Raw genomic sequence first — 17675 nt, forward strand, 5'->3', positions numbered from 1 at the left:
CTCTCCCCAACTCCTCATTCCCACTTGGTTTTTGCCTGTCAGCTTCATTCTCCGGAAGGCTTTCCCCACATGGAGACAGAAATGGCAACCAGCAGTTCCAGAAAAAGACCCAAGGCAGACATTAAATGGCCCTGCTTCTGCCCCTGAACCAGCTGGGCTGAAGAGGCACAAAACCTCCACCCACTAACCCTGTCCACAGAGTTTGAATTTTATTCGGAGGAACAAAGGAAGAATCTTAAAACATTTGAGTAGGGGGTTGCAATGGTCAGATCTGTGCATTAGGGAGAAGGAGTCTGGCTGAGGGGCAAGGATTGGGGCAACAGAGGAGATGGAGTTGGAGAGACTTGTTAGAGGCTCTTGGAATCATTCCGGGCAGAAGTGAGGAGGGGTTGAACTAGAGCACAGTAAGTCCCCTACATAGGAACGAGTTCTGTTCCGAGAGTGTGTTCGTAAGTCCAACAAAGTTAGCCTTATGTACCCAACTAACACAATCGGCTATATGGTACTGTACTGTAATAGTTTTATAATACTTTTAACACAAACAATACACAAAAAACAAACACAAAAAATAAAACATTTTTAATATTACAATACAGTACCTTGAAAAGTACAGTAGTACAGTACAACAGCTGGTATACAGGGGCTGGCATCAAGTGAACAGGCAAGAAGAGTTACTGACTAGAGGAGAGAGAGGAGGTGGGAGATGATACAGCTGAAGGATTGTCAGCAATAGGAGACAGAGGGCAAGCTGCAACTTCACGTGAACTAACTATTGGACATGCAAACACATGTTTGAATCTTTGAAAATTCACAACTTGAAGGTTCATATGTAGGGGACTTACTGTAATAGCAGTTGGGACAGAGGATGGATCAGTCAGGAAAGAAATTGGTGTCAGAAGAGTGGAAAAGGGTTGCTGGTTGGGCTTCCCTGGTGGCACAGTGGTTGAGAATCTGCCTGTCAATGCAGGGGACGCGGGTTCGAGGCCCGGTCTGGGAGGATCCCACATGCCACGGAGCAACTAGGCCCATTAGCCACGACTACTGAGCCTGCGCATCTGGAGCCTGTGCTCCGCAACAAGGGAGGCCGCGACAGTGAGAGGCCCGTGCACCGCGATGAAGAGTGGCCCCTGCTCTCCGCAACTGGAGAAAGCCCTTGCACAGAAACGAAGACCCAACACAGCCAAAAATAAATAAATAAATAAATAAAAAAGAATTAACTAAATGTAGATCAAAACATAAATCTCGAAAACTTGGACAAAATCTTTAAAAAAAGAAAAAGAGTTGCTGGTTGAGGGAAGGTGGGAGGGAGACGCAAGAGGGATGAGATATGGGGATATATGTATATGTATAGCTGATTCACTTTGTTGTAAAGCAGAAACTAACACACCATTGTAAAGCAATTATACTCCAATAAAGATGTTAAAAAAAAAAAAAAAAGAGTTGCTGGTTGATTAGCAGCATTGGGAAAGAAAGAAGTGTTGTTTATCGAATGCCAACTATGTGTTGGGCCCTGTGCCTGGCAGTCTGGTGGAAGAGCTGGACCTGTAAACAATTACTATCCAATGTACTAATTACTGTGAGAGAGGGATGCATCAGGAGCCACTAGTACAGGGGAGAAAAGAAACCATTTGAGGAGTGGCTGTGTGGGGGAGGGGGGTATGAGGGAAGGCTTCACAGAGAAGGAAATTCTGACCTGAGTCTTAAAGGATAAGTAGGGTACATAAGAATTTGGTAGCAAACAAGGACTAAGACATTGCAGGCCTGTGCCAAAGGCAAAGAATAGAGTCCAGAAATATTGTTGGCCAGAAAAACCACATCCAAATGAAAGATATGTATATATATATATATTTTTGGCTGCATTGGGTCTTGGTTGCTGCACGGGGGCCTCCTCTAGTTGTGGCGAGCTGGGGCTACTCTCTGTTGCAGTGCGCGGGCTTCTCATTGCGGTGGCTTCTCTTGTTGTGGAGCATGGGCTCTAGGTGCACAGGCTCAGTAGTTGTGGCTCACGGGCTTAGTTGCTCCGCGGCATGTGGGATCTTCCCAAACCAGGGCTCGAACCCTTGTCCCCTGCATTGGCAGGCAGATTCTTAACCACTGCGCCACCAGGGAAGCCCCAAAGATATATTTAATTTTGCTCATCTAACATTTTTAGAAATTTTTGAATTGGTTGCCGATATATAAAGATCTGGAGCTTTCATTCAAAAATCCATATTTCTAACTTGTCTTGAAAAACCAGAAGCACCAGAAGGTTTAGCTACACAGTGCCCTCATTCTTGCCCACTGACAAAGGGCTAGAGCAGCTGCAGTCCCTCCGGTCCCTATTAGAACTCACCTGGCCTGCATCAGCGATTCGTGTTACCCGTGGTGGCTTAAAGATGGCTGCAAATTCTTTGTAACTCTCTGCATCAAAAGGAGGAGTAAATTTTCCCTCTCCTGGGATCTGGGCTGGTCCTGTAACTGCTTAACTAGTAGAATGTGGTGGAAGTAACCCTATGCAAATCACAGGCCTATCCTCTTGGAGCATTCTCTCGGGACACTCCCTTTCCAAACCCTAGAATAATGAGAGCTAATAAAGCAGTTGTCATTTTAAGTCACAAAGTTTTGGAATGGTTTACTCCATACAGGTAACTGGAACACCCACGCCCTCTCTTTCCCTTGTAGACATCTGAGGGCTCAGCCTCTGGACCAGAGGAATGAGGCAGTATGTTGAGCTTGGGTGTTGATGAACAGCAAGGCCAGAAGGGTGGATGGGGGAAGATCATGAAGGGCTTTTGATGCCATGCTGAAGGAGTTTCAGTGTTTTCCCAGAAATGTTCAGGAGCTGGTAGAGTTTTGTAAGGTAGGTATAGTATGACTGGGGAGGTGACTCTAGAGATGCTGTAGAACAGGGGTCCCCAACCCCTGGGCCACGGACTGGTACCGGTCCATGGCCTGTTAGGAACCGGGCCACACAGCAGGAGGTGAGCGGAGGGTGAGAGAGTGAAGCTTCATCTGTATTTACAGCCGCTCCCCATCGCTCGCATTACTGCCTAAGCTCCGCCTCCTGTCAGCATTATGGTGAGTTGTATAATTATTTTATTATGTATTACAATAATTAAAATAATAGAAATAAAGTGCACAATAAATGTAATGTGCTTGAATCATCCCCAAACCATCTCCTCCCGCCCCGGTCCGTGGAAAAATTGTCTTCCATGAAACCAGTCCCTGGTAGAAGATGAATCAGAAGAAGGCGATCGGTCAGGGAGCTAGCGCAATGGTCCAAGCAACACAGCCCAGGTGGGCATGGAGAGAAAGGGAGAGATTCAAGGTCAAGACTTTCTCCTCTTGTGAGGCTCTCCCTGAGGTCCTAATGGGACATGCCGGTCGAGCCATGGAGTTGGTAGTCAGAACTAGGGAGCACAGGCAGTAGGACTGAGCCACAGAGACAGACTGGGGACTGTCAAAGTTTGAACTTGCGGATGTGGAAGAGACGGTGTGGGGAGATTGGGTGCATTGGAAGAGGTGGTGTCCTGGAGAGCATCCTACAGACAGTGTATTAAGCAAAGGGAGAGACATCCTGCAAGGGACTGAGAGAAAACTGCAGAGCAAAGAAGGGAACCAGGAGATGGTGGGGCCCAGACACAAAAGAAAGGAAAGATTCTAGAGGGAGGGAGTGGTAGGTAGCATCAGATGATCACCAGAACGTGCTCATTTGACGTGATGATCAGGAGATCACTGGTGGCTGAGGCAAGGGCATGTCTGTGCAGAAAGGTGGGAACAGAAGCCAGACTCATGAGACTAAGTAGGAAATGAGGAAGTGAAGACAATAAGTGTAAACAACTCTTTCAAGAAACTTGATTGTGAACGGTAAGACAGAGATAGGGAAGTGGTTTGAGGTTGCCAAGTTGAGAGAGGCTCCCCCAAAGACACAGGGGACCTCAGCTTGTTTTTAGATACTGAAGAGAGAGGGTCTGTGGAGAGGAGAACTTGGCAGTGCAGGAGAAAGGGGTTAAACGACGCAGTGAGGTCACTGAGGAAGTGGGAAGGAATGTGTCCCAAGACGGAGGCATCAGCCTTGGGCCCCACGAGGACACCTCCTCTGTAACGACAGTCTATTGTTTCTAGGAGCTGGAGATATTGTTGCTGTTGGGAGTAAAGGGGTTGAAAGAATTCTTGCCTTTTTTCTCCATAAAATAGGAGCAGTGATCATCTCATAAAGGTGAGGAAGGCAGCCTGAGTAGGTGGCTGGTGAGAAGTGGCCGGCAAGGTTGGCTTAGACCTGAGCCTGTGGACAAGGCATGCTTATGTGCCTCCCACTTAAGGCCGGGATGGTTCCTGAATGTGGGTCAGGGCGGAGCCTGAAGGTGGATGGAGGACCACAGCTGTGAGAAGGCCTGGGGGCCACAGGGGCAGGGTCCAGGCTGTCCGAGTAACTTCTTGCAAATGAGACCCTGTCACTTCTTTACTTAGAGGCTTGCATAAGGAGCAAAATCCTTGAGAAGACACAGCTTGAGGTCCCTCATGAGCTGCCTCCTGGGGATTTTCCCAGCTTCACCACTTTCCCCTTCATCCCAAGCACCTGAGCTCCAGCCATGGTGAAGAGCTCACCATCCCCTTAAAATGTCATTGTCCCTTCCTTGCTTTTCTTCCTCTCTCTTATCTTCTCTGCTTGGCAAACTCTTATTCAAGACCCAGTATAAGTGTAATTTCATTCACCCATTCCACCACCGTCTACGGACCATGCTTCAATCCTGGTTCGCCCTCCAGATCCCACTGCTCTTGGCTTTTGTGCCCCCCTCTGCTTCGAGAGGTCGACTGGTGTTGGGAAAATTAATAAAGTAGTCTTGTTCAGGCTTCAGAGGCAGAAGCAGGCCTCTGACCGACCTGTGACCCTGCCTGGACTGAGGGCCTGCTTGCACACTCAACAATTGCTGCGAGCAAGTCAAGCAGCGCTTACAATAAGAAAGGGAGTGGGTCTTGGAATTTCTTGAGCTCTGGGGACCTGGCCAGTCCCCCAGGGTCTGGAAAATCTTGTGACCCACATGGTGAAACCAACAGCATTATTAAAGTAAACTCAGAGCTGCATTTTTGCATGCAAACTGATCATATCAGTTTGCGGCCTGGAATTGTAAACGGAAGCCCCCAGAACTCCAATCTGAAGTCTCACCCATGGGGTGTACGAACCACCCAGGACCCTTCCGAACTAGGGCTCCAGATTGCTGTCACTTGGGACTTCCCAGCTGTTATTTGGATCTGGAAGTAGGTGTAGGCCCAATTCGGTGATGTATATACCCTGTTATGTTTCTCTAATATTCTTGTTCCTTTCCTTCTAAAGATTGTATATTAAAATTAAGTTAAATCACCTTTCATTAAAGAATTGATTAAAGCTGTTTATTTGTGTGAAACGAGTGGTTATTTTGTCAACAAACCCAACGAACCTTAAAACTGAAAGCAGGCTTTTGGCAAAACAACTGGACACCTTGAATGGACTCATGGGTTTCAAGGGTCAGGCAGACTTGTGTTTGGATCCCAGTTTGTGTGACTGTGGGTAGGTCATTTGCTGCCTGTGAGCCTCGTTTTGGTCATCTGTAAAAGAGGGACAATAAAACACCTCACAGAGCTCTTGAGACTCTTCAGTGATGGAATGTTGGTGCAGCACCAAGGACCTAGTGCTGCTTGGAGCAGTCAGGACTCTTGGTTGTAAGTGACAGAACCTAATTTTTAAAAATCTACTTTTAAGGACTTCCCTGGTGGCGCAGTGGTTAAGAATCCTCCTGCCAATGCAGGGGACATGGGTTTGAGCCCTGGTCCGGGAAGATCCCCCATGCCACAGAGCAACTAAGCCCATGTGCCACAACTACTGAACCTGAGCTCTAGAGCTGGCAAGCCACAACTACTGAGCCCACGTGCCACAACTACTGAAGCCTGTGCACCTAGAGCCCGTGCTCTGCAACAAGAGAAGCCACCACAATGAGAAGCCTGAGCACCGCGACAAAGAGTAGCCCCCGCTCGCTGCAACTAGAGAAAGCCCACGCGCAGCAACGAAGACCCAATGCAGACAAAAATAAACAAACAAACAAACAAACAAACAAACCAGGGTCTTCCTGCTTTAAAACTCATGCTTAAAAAAAAAAATCTCCTTTTACAGTTGATTTGTTTGAATCAGGATCCAAAGAAAGTTCACATGTTACAGTTGGTTGATATGTTTCTTAAGACTCTTTTAATATATTTCCTCTCCTTTTAATGCCATTTATTTGTTGAAACCAGATCATTTATCCTATAAAATTTTCTACATTATAGATTTAGGTAATTGCTTCCTCCTGGTGTTATTTAACCTGTTCTTCTATCCTTTTTATTTCCTATAAACTAATAGCTAGATCTAGAGGCTCCATTAGATTCTGGCTGGTGATGATGATGATGATGATGGTGATGATTTTGGCAAGAAAACTGCAAAGGTGATGTTACGTACTTATTATATCATTTTATGGGAGGCACGTAATATCTGGGTGTCCTACTTTTGGTGATGTTAAGAGTCACTTCTGCGTTCTTTTTTTCTTTCTTTTCTTTTTTAAGGTAATCATGGAGATTTGAACATAAATTGGGAATTAGATGATGTTAAGAAATTATTGCTAGGGACTTCCCTGGTGGTCCAGTGGTTAAGAATCCGCCTTCCAGTGCAGGGGACGCGGGTTCGTTACCTAGTTGGGGAACTAGATCCCACATGCCGCAGGGTAACTAAGCCCACACACCGCAAATACTGAGCATGCACACCACAACTAGAGAGAAGCCTGCGCACCGCAACGAAAGATTCCGCATGCCGCAAGGAAGATCCCGCGTGCCGCAACTAAGACCCGATGCAGCCAAAAATAAAATAAATAAATAAATATTTTTTACAAAATAAGAGAGCTTCCCTGGTGGCGCAGTGGTTAGGAATCTGCCTGCCAATGCAGGGGACACGGGTTTGAGCCCTGGTCGGGGAAGATCCCACATACTGCGGAGCAACTGGGCCCGTGTGCCACAACTACTGAAGCCCACACACCTGGAGCCCGTGCTCCACAACAAGAGAAGCCACCGCTGTGAAAAGCCTGCGCACCGCAATGAAGAGTAGCCCCAGCTCGCTGCAACTAGAGGAGGCCCACGTGCAACAACAAAGACACAACGCAGCCAAAAAAATAAATAAATAAATTTAAAAAGTTTTTTTAAAAAAGAAATTATTGCTAAACATTTTAGGTATAATTATGTATTACATATTGGTATTGTGCTCTGGTAAAATAAAAATCCTTATCTGACATACAATAACATGGATTAATTTCAAAACATTATGCTGAATGAAAAAAGCCAGACCCATACTGTATGATTTCATTTGTATGGAACATTCTAGAACAGGCAAAACTAATCTATACTGACAGAAAGCAGATCAGTGGTTGCCGGGGTCTGAGGGTGGAAATTGATTGTAGAAGGGTGTGAACTTTTAAGAGTGATGGAAATATTTTATATCTTGATTATGGTGGTAATTACATGGGTATATACATTTGTCAAAACTAATTGAACCATGCACTTAAACTGAGTGTGTTATATTGTATGGGAATTAAGATGTATTTTATTGTATGTAAATAAAGTTGATTTTTGAAAGGAAAGAAAATAAAGTAAGGTTACAACTAGAATGAGAAGAATCCATTCAAAATAGCCACAAAACTATAATACACCTACTGGGGGGAGAAATTTAATGATATACTAGACCTTTATAGAGAAAATTATAAAATCATATTAAGGGACATAAAAGAAGACATAAATATATGGAGAAATACACTATATTCATGGATTGAAGTCTTAATATCCTTCTCAAATTAATCTATAAAGTTAATGCAATTTTATTAAAAACTCTAAGAGTTTAAAAGTCTTTATCTGTTGGAAATAAATGCAGAAGTACTTAAGTTGAAATGCTATGATGTCTTGGATTTCTTTTAATAGATGCCAAGAAAATAATGTGGAAGAAGGAATGAACGAGTATTGGCCACGTGTTAGTACTTGTTGAAGCTGGGTGACGGGTACACACTCTAATGTTAGTGAGCAGTGCTGTGCACCTTTACAGGTGAGGAAACATCACTGTGCTGGGGCAGCAGGAGAACCATGAAGGAAAGGTTCTCTGGGGCTGACTCCATCATGCTCTACAGACCTTTAGGGCAGGACACTCCAGAGGAGGTCTTGTGGGCCTTGCTAAGGAGTTTGAACTTTATCCCGTGCTCAGCATTTCAGTCCCTCTTTACTGTGTGTATCTGGCACCTTGGAAGGGCCTCCGGTCCTGTCTCCCTCCATGGTGGGTGTACCAGTCAGAACCCTTTCAACTGTAAATGCCAGAAATCCAACTCAAACGTACTGACTTATGTGGAAAAAGGAACTTATGATAGGTTAAGGGACTCAGGAACAGCTTGATCCAGATACTCAAATGATGTCAAGAATATGTCTGTCTTCATATCTTGTGTCTGCAATCCTCTGTGTGGGCTCATTCTGGCTGGCTTTTCCTACATGGTGTCAAGATGGTCACTAGTAGTCCTGGGCTTACAGCCTTTTAGCTTACTAACCCCCAGTGGAAAGAGGGCTCTTTTTCCTAGCAGCTCCAGTGAATCTGCTTCTGCATGCATAGACTTGATTTAAGTGTCCACCCCTGAACCAATCAAAAAAGGTAGCTTTGACTGGGGAAATGTGGACCGTGTGCCTACCCTGGACACCCTCTCAAACCTCAAGGATTGCCAGTGCATAAAGGTTGGTTTCTTCAAGGAAAACCCAGATGCAGCCTCCAGTAAAGAGGGGATGGTAAGATGCTTGTCCAGTGGCACCTGGCAGGAACACCCTCCCAACACCCCTCTCAGGAAGGATCAGCCTCATCTTAATCACATGAAGAGCCGCATGGCAGGGCCCTTCAGCACCCACTACTGAACTAACGCTTACTCTTGTTTTGCTGGGACATCTGCTGCCTCACAACCTCCACTACCAGCCTCGCATCTGTGCCCCCCGCCCCACAGCAGACCAGCTGGAATGAGAAAGTAGCCTCTGCGCATCCCCACCTTTCCCTCTCCATGCCTGTCAGGCTCTGCCTCAAGGGGCATGGTTTTCAGGCCCCTCATAACGTGCTTGTCCTCTGCCTGGAAATGAGGTGCCCCAGGACTGAAGGTCATGGGTGCCTCCGTTTCCTCTCTTTACGTTGGAGGTGGTACCTGCCCCCTGGGTGTGTTGTGAGGATTAAGTGAGTGCAGCGTATTTATAGTGTTAGAGCAACGCCCGGCGCACAGTAGGTGCTCAGTAAATCCCAGCCGTTATTCTCATCACTTCCGCTGCAGACTATACAACACAATCCCTGCCCATCCCCTTCCAGTCCAGGCCAGTAGCAGGCTCTCAGGTGAAATACAACACAGAGGTTCTCATAATTGAATGCTTGAGTGGAAGAAAAGTGTGTAGGACACTATTATAACCACTAGAGCCTCATAACTGTGAGCTGGACAGGACAAATCATATTTAGCCTCCATTTACAGATGAAGAAACTGAGGTTTAGACCTCTTGCCCAAGATCACGCAGCCAAGCTGTGGTGGAGGCAGGATTTGAACCAGGGGCTGAAGGATCACATCGTTGGGACTTTGCTCAGGCTGCCCCTCTGCTGACAAGACCTCCTCTGGTCACGCCTGTTGTCTCCTTCTCAACCTTTCAGGTTCAGTCCCAATACTCTAAACAGTAACAGTGGTGAGAGGTAACATTTATTAAGCGCTTGCTACACTTTGGATGAGGTGCAGAAGGCTTTCCGTTCCAATAAAGTCAGGAGGTAGGTATGACGCTGTTACAGAAAGAGAAACTGAGGCTGATAGAGGTTAAGGAACCTGCCCAACGTCACTCCATAGGTGTGACGGCCGGGAGTCAAACTCATAAAGCAGTCTGATTCTAGAGCGGGCCTTTCCGCGTTGCTGCCTCCAAGACTCTGACCCCAAGGATGGAAACGAACTCCTTCCTCTTGAGTCTGAAGTCTGGGCTTCGGCCTCTACTTAGCTCTTGGAGCTGTTATTTGTGCCTCTCCTTTCAGTAGGCTGAGAGCTCTTTGGGGCAGGAACTCGACTCTGACTTTTTCACTTCCGTAGCCCCTGCACAAAGAGGCTCTCCATAACACCAAATTATTTCATTCGCCCCTGTGAGGCAGGCAGAGGTGCTCCTAGGTGAGGACAGACCCAGAGAGGTTAAGTTGACTCTCCCAAGGCCACCTGCTTGTAAATGTAGGAGCCTGGAGAGGCCCCAGGCTTCCTCGGTGCAGGTGGGTGCAGGGTTCTCCCTCCTCCTTGTCCCCCCCCCCCTTCCTGTTCCCTGAGCGTCGTCGGTGGGGGAAGAGATGGCAGCATAGCCTTAGCTGGGGGGCGGGGTGGGGGGGGAGGCTGTACCAAGGACCGCTGGGGGGACTGATGGGCCCTTTTATGAATGCCAGGCGAAGGACGGCGAGTAGGCTGGGGGTGGGCTGAAGGAGGGAAGAAGGAACGGGTATTTTTTGCATTTTGACATTAAAAAGTGCAGATCAGATTGTCAGCGACTGGCCAGCAGCATCTGTTTTGGTTTGGAATTGGCAGCTAAGGCGCTGAGCTTCTCCGCGGAAGGAGGGGAGGGGAGGGGAGGGGAGGCTGCGGGCTGGTGGGGCGAGGCGGCGCCTCTGCGGAGGGAAGGGCTCTCCCCTTTAAGAGCTCCGCCCAAAGGGGCGCTGCCACCCCTAAGGAGGCGGGCGCCGCCGCTTCTCATTCATTGTCTTGACAAGAGCATCCTCACCCGGCAGTCGCAGGCTCCTCCAGCTCCTTCCTCCTCCTCCTCCTCCTCTCCCTCCTCCGTTTGGGGGGTCACTCATCTCTCAGCAGCAGGTAAGGCTGGAGCCCGCGGACGGGACTCGGCATCGCTGCCCTGGGCCACCTGTGGGGCAGGCGGGAGCCTGGCAGAAGCCCTCCGCGGCGGCCGACAGACTGGTAGAGCGAGCTGGCTCTGAGGCGGGGACAGAGCCCGTTCACGCCCCGCGTGGCGGGACTCGCCTGGGGTGTGGGTGCGCGGAGGAGGGTCCGTCTGCGTGTCTGAGAGCTCCGGGAGCGGGCGAGGGTGAGGGACCACCGCAGCCAAGATGGAGGTGGGGGAGCCCGGGGGTCAGGACACGCGCCAACTGATCTCTCCCCAGAATGGGAGTCTTTGGGGTGGCAGTGGGGGGCAGGGTGGGGTGAGCCCAGCAGCTGCCCTGAGCTTGGAGACAGGAAGGGGTTGAGAGCAAAACAAGAAAAAACCAAGTTCCCCTTTCCGTGGTTTCCGGGCCTGGTACCTGCGGTGGGGAAGGAGGTGGGGTGGGACGATGGCTTCCTGTCTCCCAACCTCCGATTTGAGGCTCCTCTCTCCCCAGACCCAGGCTCCCCACCTGGGATGGGTCCACTGCCCCCAGCTGCTTCTCCTCACGCAAGCTCCTCACCTGCTTTCCGGGCGGGTGGACCCCGGAGCCTCCCGGAGAGTCACGGGATGGGCGAGGCTGGCTGGAGCCCCCAGTGAGAAGGGCTAGGCCTGAAGTGGGGGCAAAAGGGCGAAGTTGGGGCCGTGGAGGAGAGGTCCTGGGGGGCCCCCCACGGTGAGCTGGAAGGTGATGCTGCTGGGCGCCAGGATGGGGGCCTGGAGCCTGGGGAGCCAGAGGCAGGCCCCTTGGCTTCGCTGTCACCCAGCCCTGGGGGAAAACCATCCTAGCTGGACCTCCATGAAGTGAGCGCCGGCCTCTCCCTTCGTGTGGATAGTCCCACTGGGGGTGGAGAAGGCACTAAAGGGCACCTGCTTAAGCAGAGGCGAGAAGCAGAGGTGCACGGAGGAGGAGATGCTGGGACCCGAGCCATCGGCTTGTTTCTGGTGCCCAGAGACCTGCTGGGGAAGCCCTCCTGCCACTGAGGACGTGCCTCCCAGGCAAACCCACACACCTCTTCCCTCAGCATGTCCAACCCTGGGCCTGGAGGCGGGGAGGGCCCCTGCCTTTAGGCAGCTTCTCGTGTGGGTGTGAAGGTGTGAGGTCTGGACACTGAGGCTGAGAGAACCCTCCCTCCAAGCTGTTGCACTGAGGCCCCGGAGTGTGACCCGTCAGAGAGGAAGGGCTCTGTGCCCGTCAGCCATTCTGTGGTCAAATCGGCACTAGGTGCTACCCCACATCAGGCTCTGCTGGGGAGGCTGAGGGTACAGAAGCCAGGCCTGGGGCGGGTTGAGAAGGTGGGCCTTGCAGGTTAGCCAGGGGTGAGGAGGTGTGGGCAAGGCGAGTGTGAGCGTAGCAGGATGTCAGTTACAGAGGAGCGCGGCAAGGGGCCGGGGAGACATGCTGGGGAAGTTAGCTGCGACCATGACTGCCAGGCTGAGGGCTGTCTTGGGGGAGATGGGGGCCACTGTAAGGTCAGAGTTGATCTGAAGGGAGAAAAGTCCTCCACCTGTGTGCCTTCCAGGATGAGCCGGCAGGTGGTCCGTTCCAGCAAGTTCCGCCACGTGTTTGGACAGCCGGCCAAGGCTGACCAGTGCTATGAGGACGTGCGCGTCTCACAGAACACCTGGGACAGTGGCTTCTGCTCTGTCAACCCCAAGTTCATGGCCCTGATCTGTGAGGCCAGCGGGGGAGGGGCCTTCCTGGTGCTGCCCCTGGGCAAGGTGAGCCCCTGGAGCCCTGGGGGGGGGGGGCCTCTGGTCATCTAGTGGCCCCCTGGGGGTCCTGATGAGGTGATTGACTATCCCCAAGCCTTCCCGGGCCACAGTGTGGTCGTCTGTAAAATTGAGCTGGGCCAGATGAACCTTATGCTTCTTTCAGCTCCTACATGCAGTGGTTGGATGGAAGCTAAAGCTCAGGGGGGAGATGACACGGGAAGGGACATACAGTGAGTCCTGCAGCCCCAGGGCCAGGCCTCCCAATTCTCAGCCTGGACCTTTCTCTCCTCAGGAGCACGAAGAGGGCTGGGATGGAGTCTGGGCAGGCCCAGCAGTGCTCTTAGGGTTTGGAGGGACCTTTCTGAGCCCTTGGGAACCCAGCAAGCTCTGGCTCCCAGCTCACAGGCAGGGGTGATGTAAGAGACCCTCTCCGCTCCCCCAACCCGGCCTCCGTCAGATCTCGCCTCCCCGGCCCTGTTGTCTGCTGACCCCACCCCCAGCACACTCCTGTGCTCTTGGGTGGTGAGACAGGAAGGGGAGACAGGCCCTCAGTTGTTACCTTAAAAGGGCCGATGGAAACAAGAGAAGAGGAAGTGGTTGTCGGGGTGAGAGCTGGGCCCGCTTTTCACACAGGAAGCCCTGCTGCAGCAGCTGTCCCCGGAAGAACCCATTTCCAAACCTCTGCTCCTGCAGGGGGGCCGGTTATGACAGACTTCCCCATCCCTGTCCTTTTGGAAGGACCCAACCCTACAGCCCCATCATTCACACTTCCCTGGGGAACTCCAGCCCCAGTATAACTACCCCCCGCCAGCCTGTCCCATGCCCAGGGCCCTGGCCTGTCTTCCCATGGGAGCCTCACCTGGGGAAGCTGGGCTGGGAGTACCGGGCCGCGGGGCATGGATGAGAAACTGAGCTAGAGATGGCAGGATCTTGGCAAGGCTCTGACAGCAAGGCAGGACCAGCCCCGTGCGCCCATCCTGCGCTACTGAGTTGCCCAGACAACTCTGGGGCTGGGGCAGAGGCCCAAACCCTCCCACCCCAGGCCCTGCTCTGCCTCCCAGGGACCTCACAGCTTTTCTCTCCGTGCCTCGTGGAGGGGAGTGGGGAGGTTGGATTGGGTTTGGAGGGCAAAAGCACCTCCCTCAGAGGCCCTGCTGTGTCCTCTAGACTGGACGTGTGGACAAGAACGCGCCTACGGTCTGTGGCCACACGGCCCCGGTGCTGGACATAGCCTGGTGCCCACACAATGATAATGTCATTGCCAGTGGCTCCGAGGACTGCACAGTCATGGTGAGTGTGGGGACACACGGGCCAGGAGGGGGCTCCAGCACTGGAGCTGACGTTTAGAGCCCCCAAGACTCACTCGCCGCTTCTCTGCAGGTGTGGGAGATCCCTGATGGGGGCCTGATGCTGCCCCTGCGGGAGCCTGTCGTCACCCTGGAGGGCCACACCAAGCGCGTGGGCATTGTGGCCTGGCACCCCACGGCCCAGAATGTGCTGCTCAGTGCAGGTGCCCGGGGGAGAAGCAGGGAGGGCTGGTCCCCTGACAGCGAGGGTGGGAGGCTCATGGCTTCTGACACTGGGGGCATCGCCCAGGTTGCGACAACGTGATCCTGGTGTGGGACGTGGGCACGGGGGCGGCGGTGCTGACGCTGGGCTCGGATGTGCACCCGGACACAATCTACAGCGTGGACTGGAGCCGAGATGGCGCCCTCATCTGTACCTCCTGCCGCGACAAGCGATTCCGCATCATTGAGCCCCGCAAAGCCACCATTGTAGCTGTGAGTTGCCTTGACCCTTGACCCTGAGACCTTTGCCCCTCCTACCCACCACCAACCAGGCCCCTAGATGCTACCCTCTCCCAGCTGGGGCCTGGCCCTTAGGGGATGCGTGCGGATGCCTGACCAGTCCCCTCCCTTTCCTTCCAGGAGAAGGACCGTCCCCACGAGGGGACCCGGCCTGTGCGCGCCGTGTTTGTGTCAGATGGAAAGATCCTGACCACAGGTTTCAGCCGCATGAGTGAGCGGCAGGTGGCGCTGTGGGACACGGTGAGTGCCCGGCGGGGAACAGGCTTAGTCCCAGCCCTGCCAAGTGTCTGGCTGGAAGGCCACGGCCTCAGTTTACCCACCGCGAGATGGGGTTTTCCGCTGGCTGGTCTTTGAGCCCCCCACCCCACTCCTGCATCACTGGACCACACCTGGGCCTGACAGGGCCCAGCTCATTATAACCCCCTGCCCGTTTCTACAGAAGCACCTGGAGGAGCCGCTGTCCCTGCAGGAACTGGACACGAGCAGCGGTGTCCTGCTGCCCTTCTTTGACCCCGACACCAACATTGTCTACCTCTGTGGCAAGGTGGCCCCGTTGGGCAGGGGGTCGGGGGAGCGAAGTGGGCAGGGGGACTGCGAAGGGACCACGGCTGGAGGCATCTGCCGGTGTTGATCCTCCCTTGCATCCACCACCTGCAGGGTGACAGCTCTATCCGGTACTTCGAGATCACTTCCGAGGCCCCATTCCTGCACTATCTCTCCATGTTCAGTTCCAAGGAGTCCCAGCGTGGCATGGGCTACATGCCCAAACGTGGTCTGGAGGTGAACAAGTGTGAGATTGCCAGGTAACTGCCCCTGACCCTGACCTGAGTATGCTCCTTGGGCAGTGCCGACCGCATGCCGAGCTTCAGTCCCAGCCCAGCCATGCTGTGGGTGCTGATCGCCTTCCTGTTTCCACAGATTCTACAAGCTGCATGAGCGGAGGTGTGAGCCCATCGCCATGACGGTGCCTAGAAAGGTGATGCTCCAGTGTCCCTCCCCGGGCTCTTGGAGTGGCGGGTGGTGGTGTGGCCCAAGCACTTTCTTAACCAGCCTTGGCCTTGCCCCACAGTCGGACCTGTTCCAGGAGGACCTGTACCCGCCCACTGCAGGGCCTGACGCTGCCCTCACAGCTGAGGAGTGGCTAGGGGGTCGGGATGCCGGGCCCCTCCTCATTTCCCTCAAGGATGGCTACGTGCCCTCAAAGAGCCGGGAGCTGAGGATCAACCGGGGCCTGGACACTGGGCGCAAGAGGATGGCACCTGAGGCCAGTGGTGCTCCCAGTTCGGTGAGAGGCAGATGGGAGCCCGGGAATCAGGACAGGAAGATGGGGTAGGGCAGGGGCTGCTACTGATGTGGTCATTGACCCAGTGGAAAGAGGCTGGCATTTGGGGCAGCCCAAACTCACAATGTTGGGGATCCTTTGGGGGCTGGGAGTGGATAATCCTGAGGCCTCAGAAAACAGGTTTCAGGCTTATAGGCCTGCAGCTCTCTGGCTGAGAGACAGAAGGGCCCAAGCCCTGGGGCTCTTGGGAGGAGGCCTAGTGGCCAGGGAGGAGCTGGGCCTGATGTAGCCCTGGATCCCCCAGGATGCCGTATCCCGGTTGGAGGAAGAGATGAGGAAGCTCCAGGCCACAGTGCAGGAGCTACAGAAGCGCCTGGATAGGCTGGAGGAGACAGTCCAGGCCAAGTAGAGGACCACCGGCTGAGGCCAACGGCATCGCCTCCCTCCCTTCCACTCCCACTCCTCAGGCCACAATGGCAGATAAGAAAATACTAATAAAATGGCTTTATTTTCTGGTACCTCTCAGACTCCAGTGACTGGTCACCAGATGCTGGGTCTCCTGAACTGACCTGCGCTTGAGCTTCCCCCTCCACAGCCTTGATGAGCTTGACCCATAGCAGGGGCGGGCTGGGGAGATGCCTCAGAATGCCCTAGACCACAGCCAGGAACAGGCCTTTGCGGGTGGGAGCCATCCTGTGCTGCTGTGGGTTGGAAGCCTGCTCTGTTTTCCAGCTGGTAGGTCGGAGCTGCTCAGGGCTCTAGCCTGGAGCCTCATTCATTCCCACGTTTACCCCAAATCTGCCTTTGCTGGTCAACCCCAACATCAGCTTGCATGCAGCTGTCCTGACACTGCTGCTTGCTTGTGGGGAAAATGAAGCAACCAGCACTTGCATGACATCTTTCAAACTGTAAGCCCAAGGGATCAAAATAAGGGGTGCTTTTGTAAGATGAAAGCTTAGAATCAAAGCAATAGGCCCTGACCCTAGTTTACAAGTGAGGAAACTGAGGCTGAGAGCAGGAGCGGGGCTTGCTGAAGGACAGATCCCGAGTCAAGATGCAAGTCTCCCCTTCTAGTTCAGAGCCTTCCCTGCACGGCGTGGCTGCCTCTTGAGCCCTGTCTGTGGCTTCCACCTGGGTCTGGCCTCAATCTGTCAAGCTCTATCAAGGGGGGGACTTGGAAATGGGTTTCCGATGGCCAACTTAGCAGGTGATCCCCCCTGAGCTGGGACACAGGACTATTGGGGATGGGTGTCCCGGCCACAGCAGGGCTTTGTTCATCCACATAGGGACCACAGCAAGGACTAAATGTCCCCTTTGAACCCCCATTCCCCTTTGGCATGCCGTACAAACGTCCCTGTCTGCCCATTTGGGTCTCAATCTCTATGTGAGCCATGTGACCCTGGGCAAGTCACTTCTCTCCAGGCCTCAGTTGCTCATCTATAGAATGGGGAGGGATTCCACCACAGCTCTGTGAACCCAGGGGGTGGATCCAATCAGGGGTGTGGTACAGAGAGAAGGAGACCCTCTGGAGCCTGGGCCTCAGCCTCCCACACAAAGGGATGATGGGCCCTCCTAGTGAAGCAGACTTGTGGGTAGTCACTGGTTCTCCTAGCCCAGGGAAACGGACAAAAGTTCAGGGAAGGATCCCTGGAACTCAGAAGGGTTAGCCCCTACTCACCATGATTTCCAGCTTCCTCTGAGAGAAACAAGAGAGGGAGATGGGGGTGGGGGTTGGCAGTAATTTAGGGGCCAAGAAACTGGCCTTGAAAACAGGAGAGCAGGGTGGGTGGGATGGTTGAAATCTGCAATTTCTCACCCCCAAAGAGCTCTGGCCCCAATTAGCACACTTTCTATTCCTCCTGGGTCTCAGGACCCTCATCTATGCAAGGCCTAACCAACTCTGGCACCTGTGTCGACTCTAGGGCATCACATGCCCCAATTTT

General features: G+C 52.6%; 1 protein-coding gene across 1 annotated transcript; it reads left to right on the forward strand.

Moving 5' to 3' along the window:
• The first annotated feature begins 10716 nt into the window (after nucleotides 1–10716).
• Nucleotides 10717–16250, forward strand: CORO1A (coronin 1A). Its single transcript, XM_007186361.3, has 11 exons — nucleotides 10717–10862; nucleotides 12450–12648; nucleotides 13810–13932; nucleotides 14023–14152; nucleotides 14239–14423; nucleotides 14571–14690; nucleotides 14890–14994; nucleotides 15108–15253; nucleotides 15369–15426; nucleotides 15520–15735; nucleotides 16037–16250. Exons 2-11 carry the CDS (start codon nucleotides 12451–12453, stop codon nucleotides 16139–16141), a joined length of 1386 nt encoding a protein of 461 aa, XP_007186423.1. The 5' UTR covers nucleotides 10717–10862; nucleotide 12450; the 3' UTR covers nucleotides 16142–16250.
• Nucleotides 16251–17675: the final 1425 nt, after the last annotated feature.

This window comes from Balaenoptera acutorostrata, chromosome 15 (genome assembly GCF_949987535.1).
Source record: "Balaenoptera acutorostrata chromosome 15, mBalAcu1.1, whole genome shotgun sequence".
Classification (NCBI taxonomy): domain Eukaryota; kingdom Metazoa; phylum Chordata; class Mammalia; order Artiodactyla; family Balaenopteridae; genus Balaenoptera; species Balaenoptera acutorostrata.

Bases quoted from the DNA above. Each gene is read 5' to 3' on its own strand.
- CORO1A (XM_007186361.3), top strand. From the start codon at position 12,451: ATGAGCCGGCAGGTGGTCCGTTCCAGCAAGTTCCGCCACGTGTTTGGA. The intron at 15,254-15,368 runs GTAACTGCCCCT...CTGTTTCCACAG, and splicing joins AACAAGTGTGAGATTGCCAG to ATTCTACAAGCTGCATGAGC. The intron at 15,427-15,519 runs GTGATGCTCCAG...CTTGCCCCACAG, and splicing joins CCATGACGGTGCCTAGAAAG to TCGGACCTGTTCCAGGAGGA.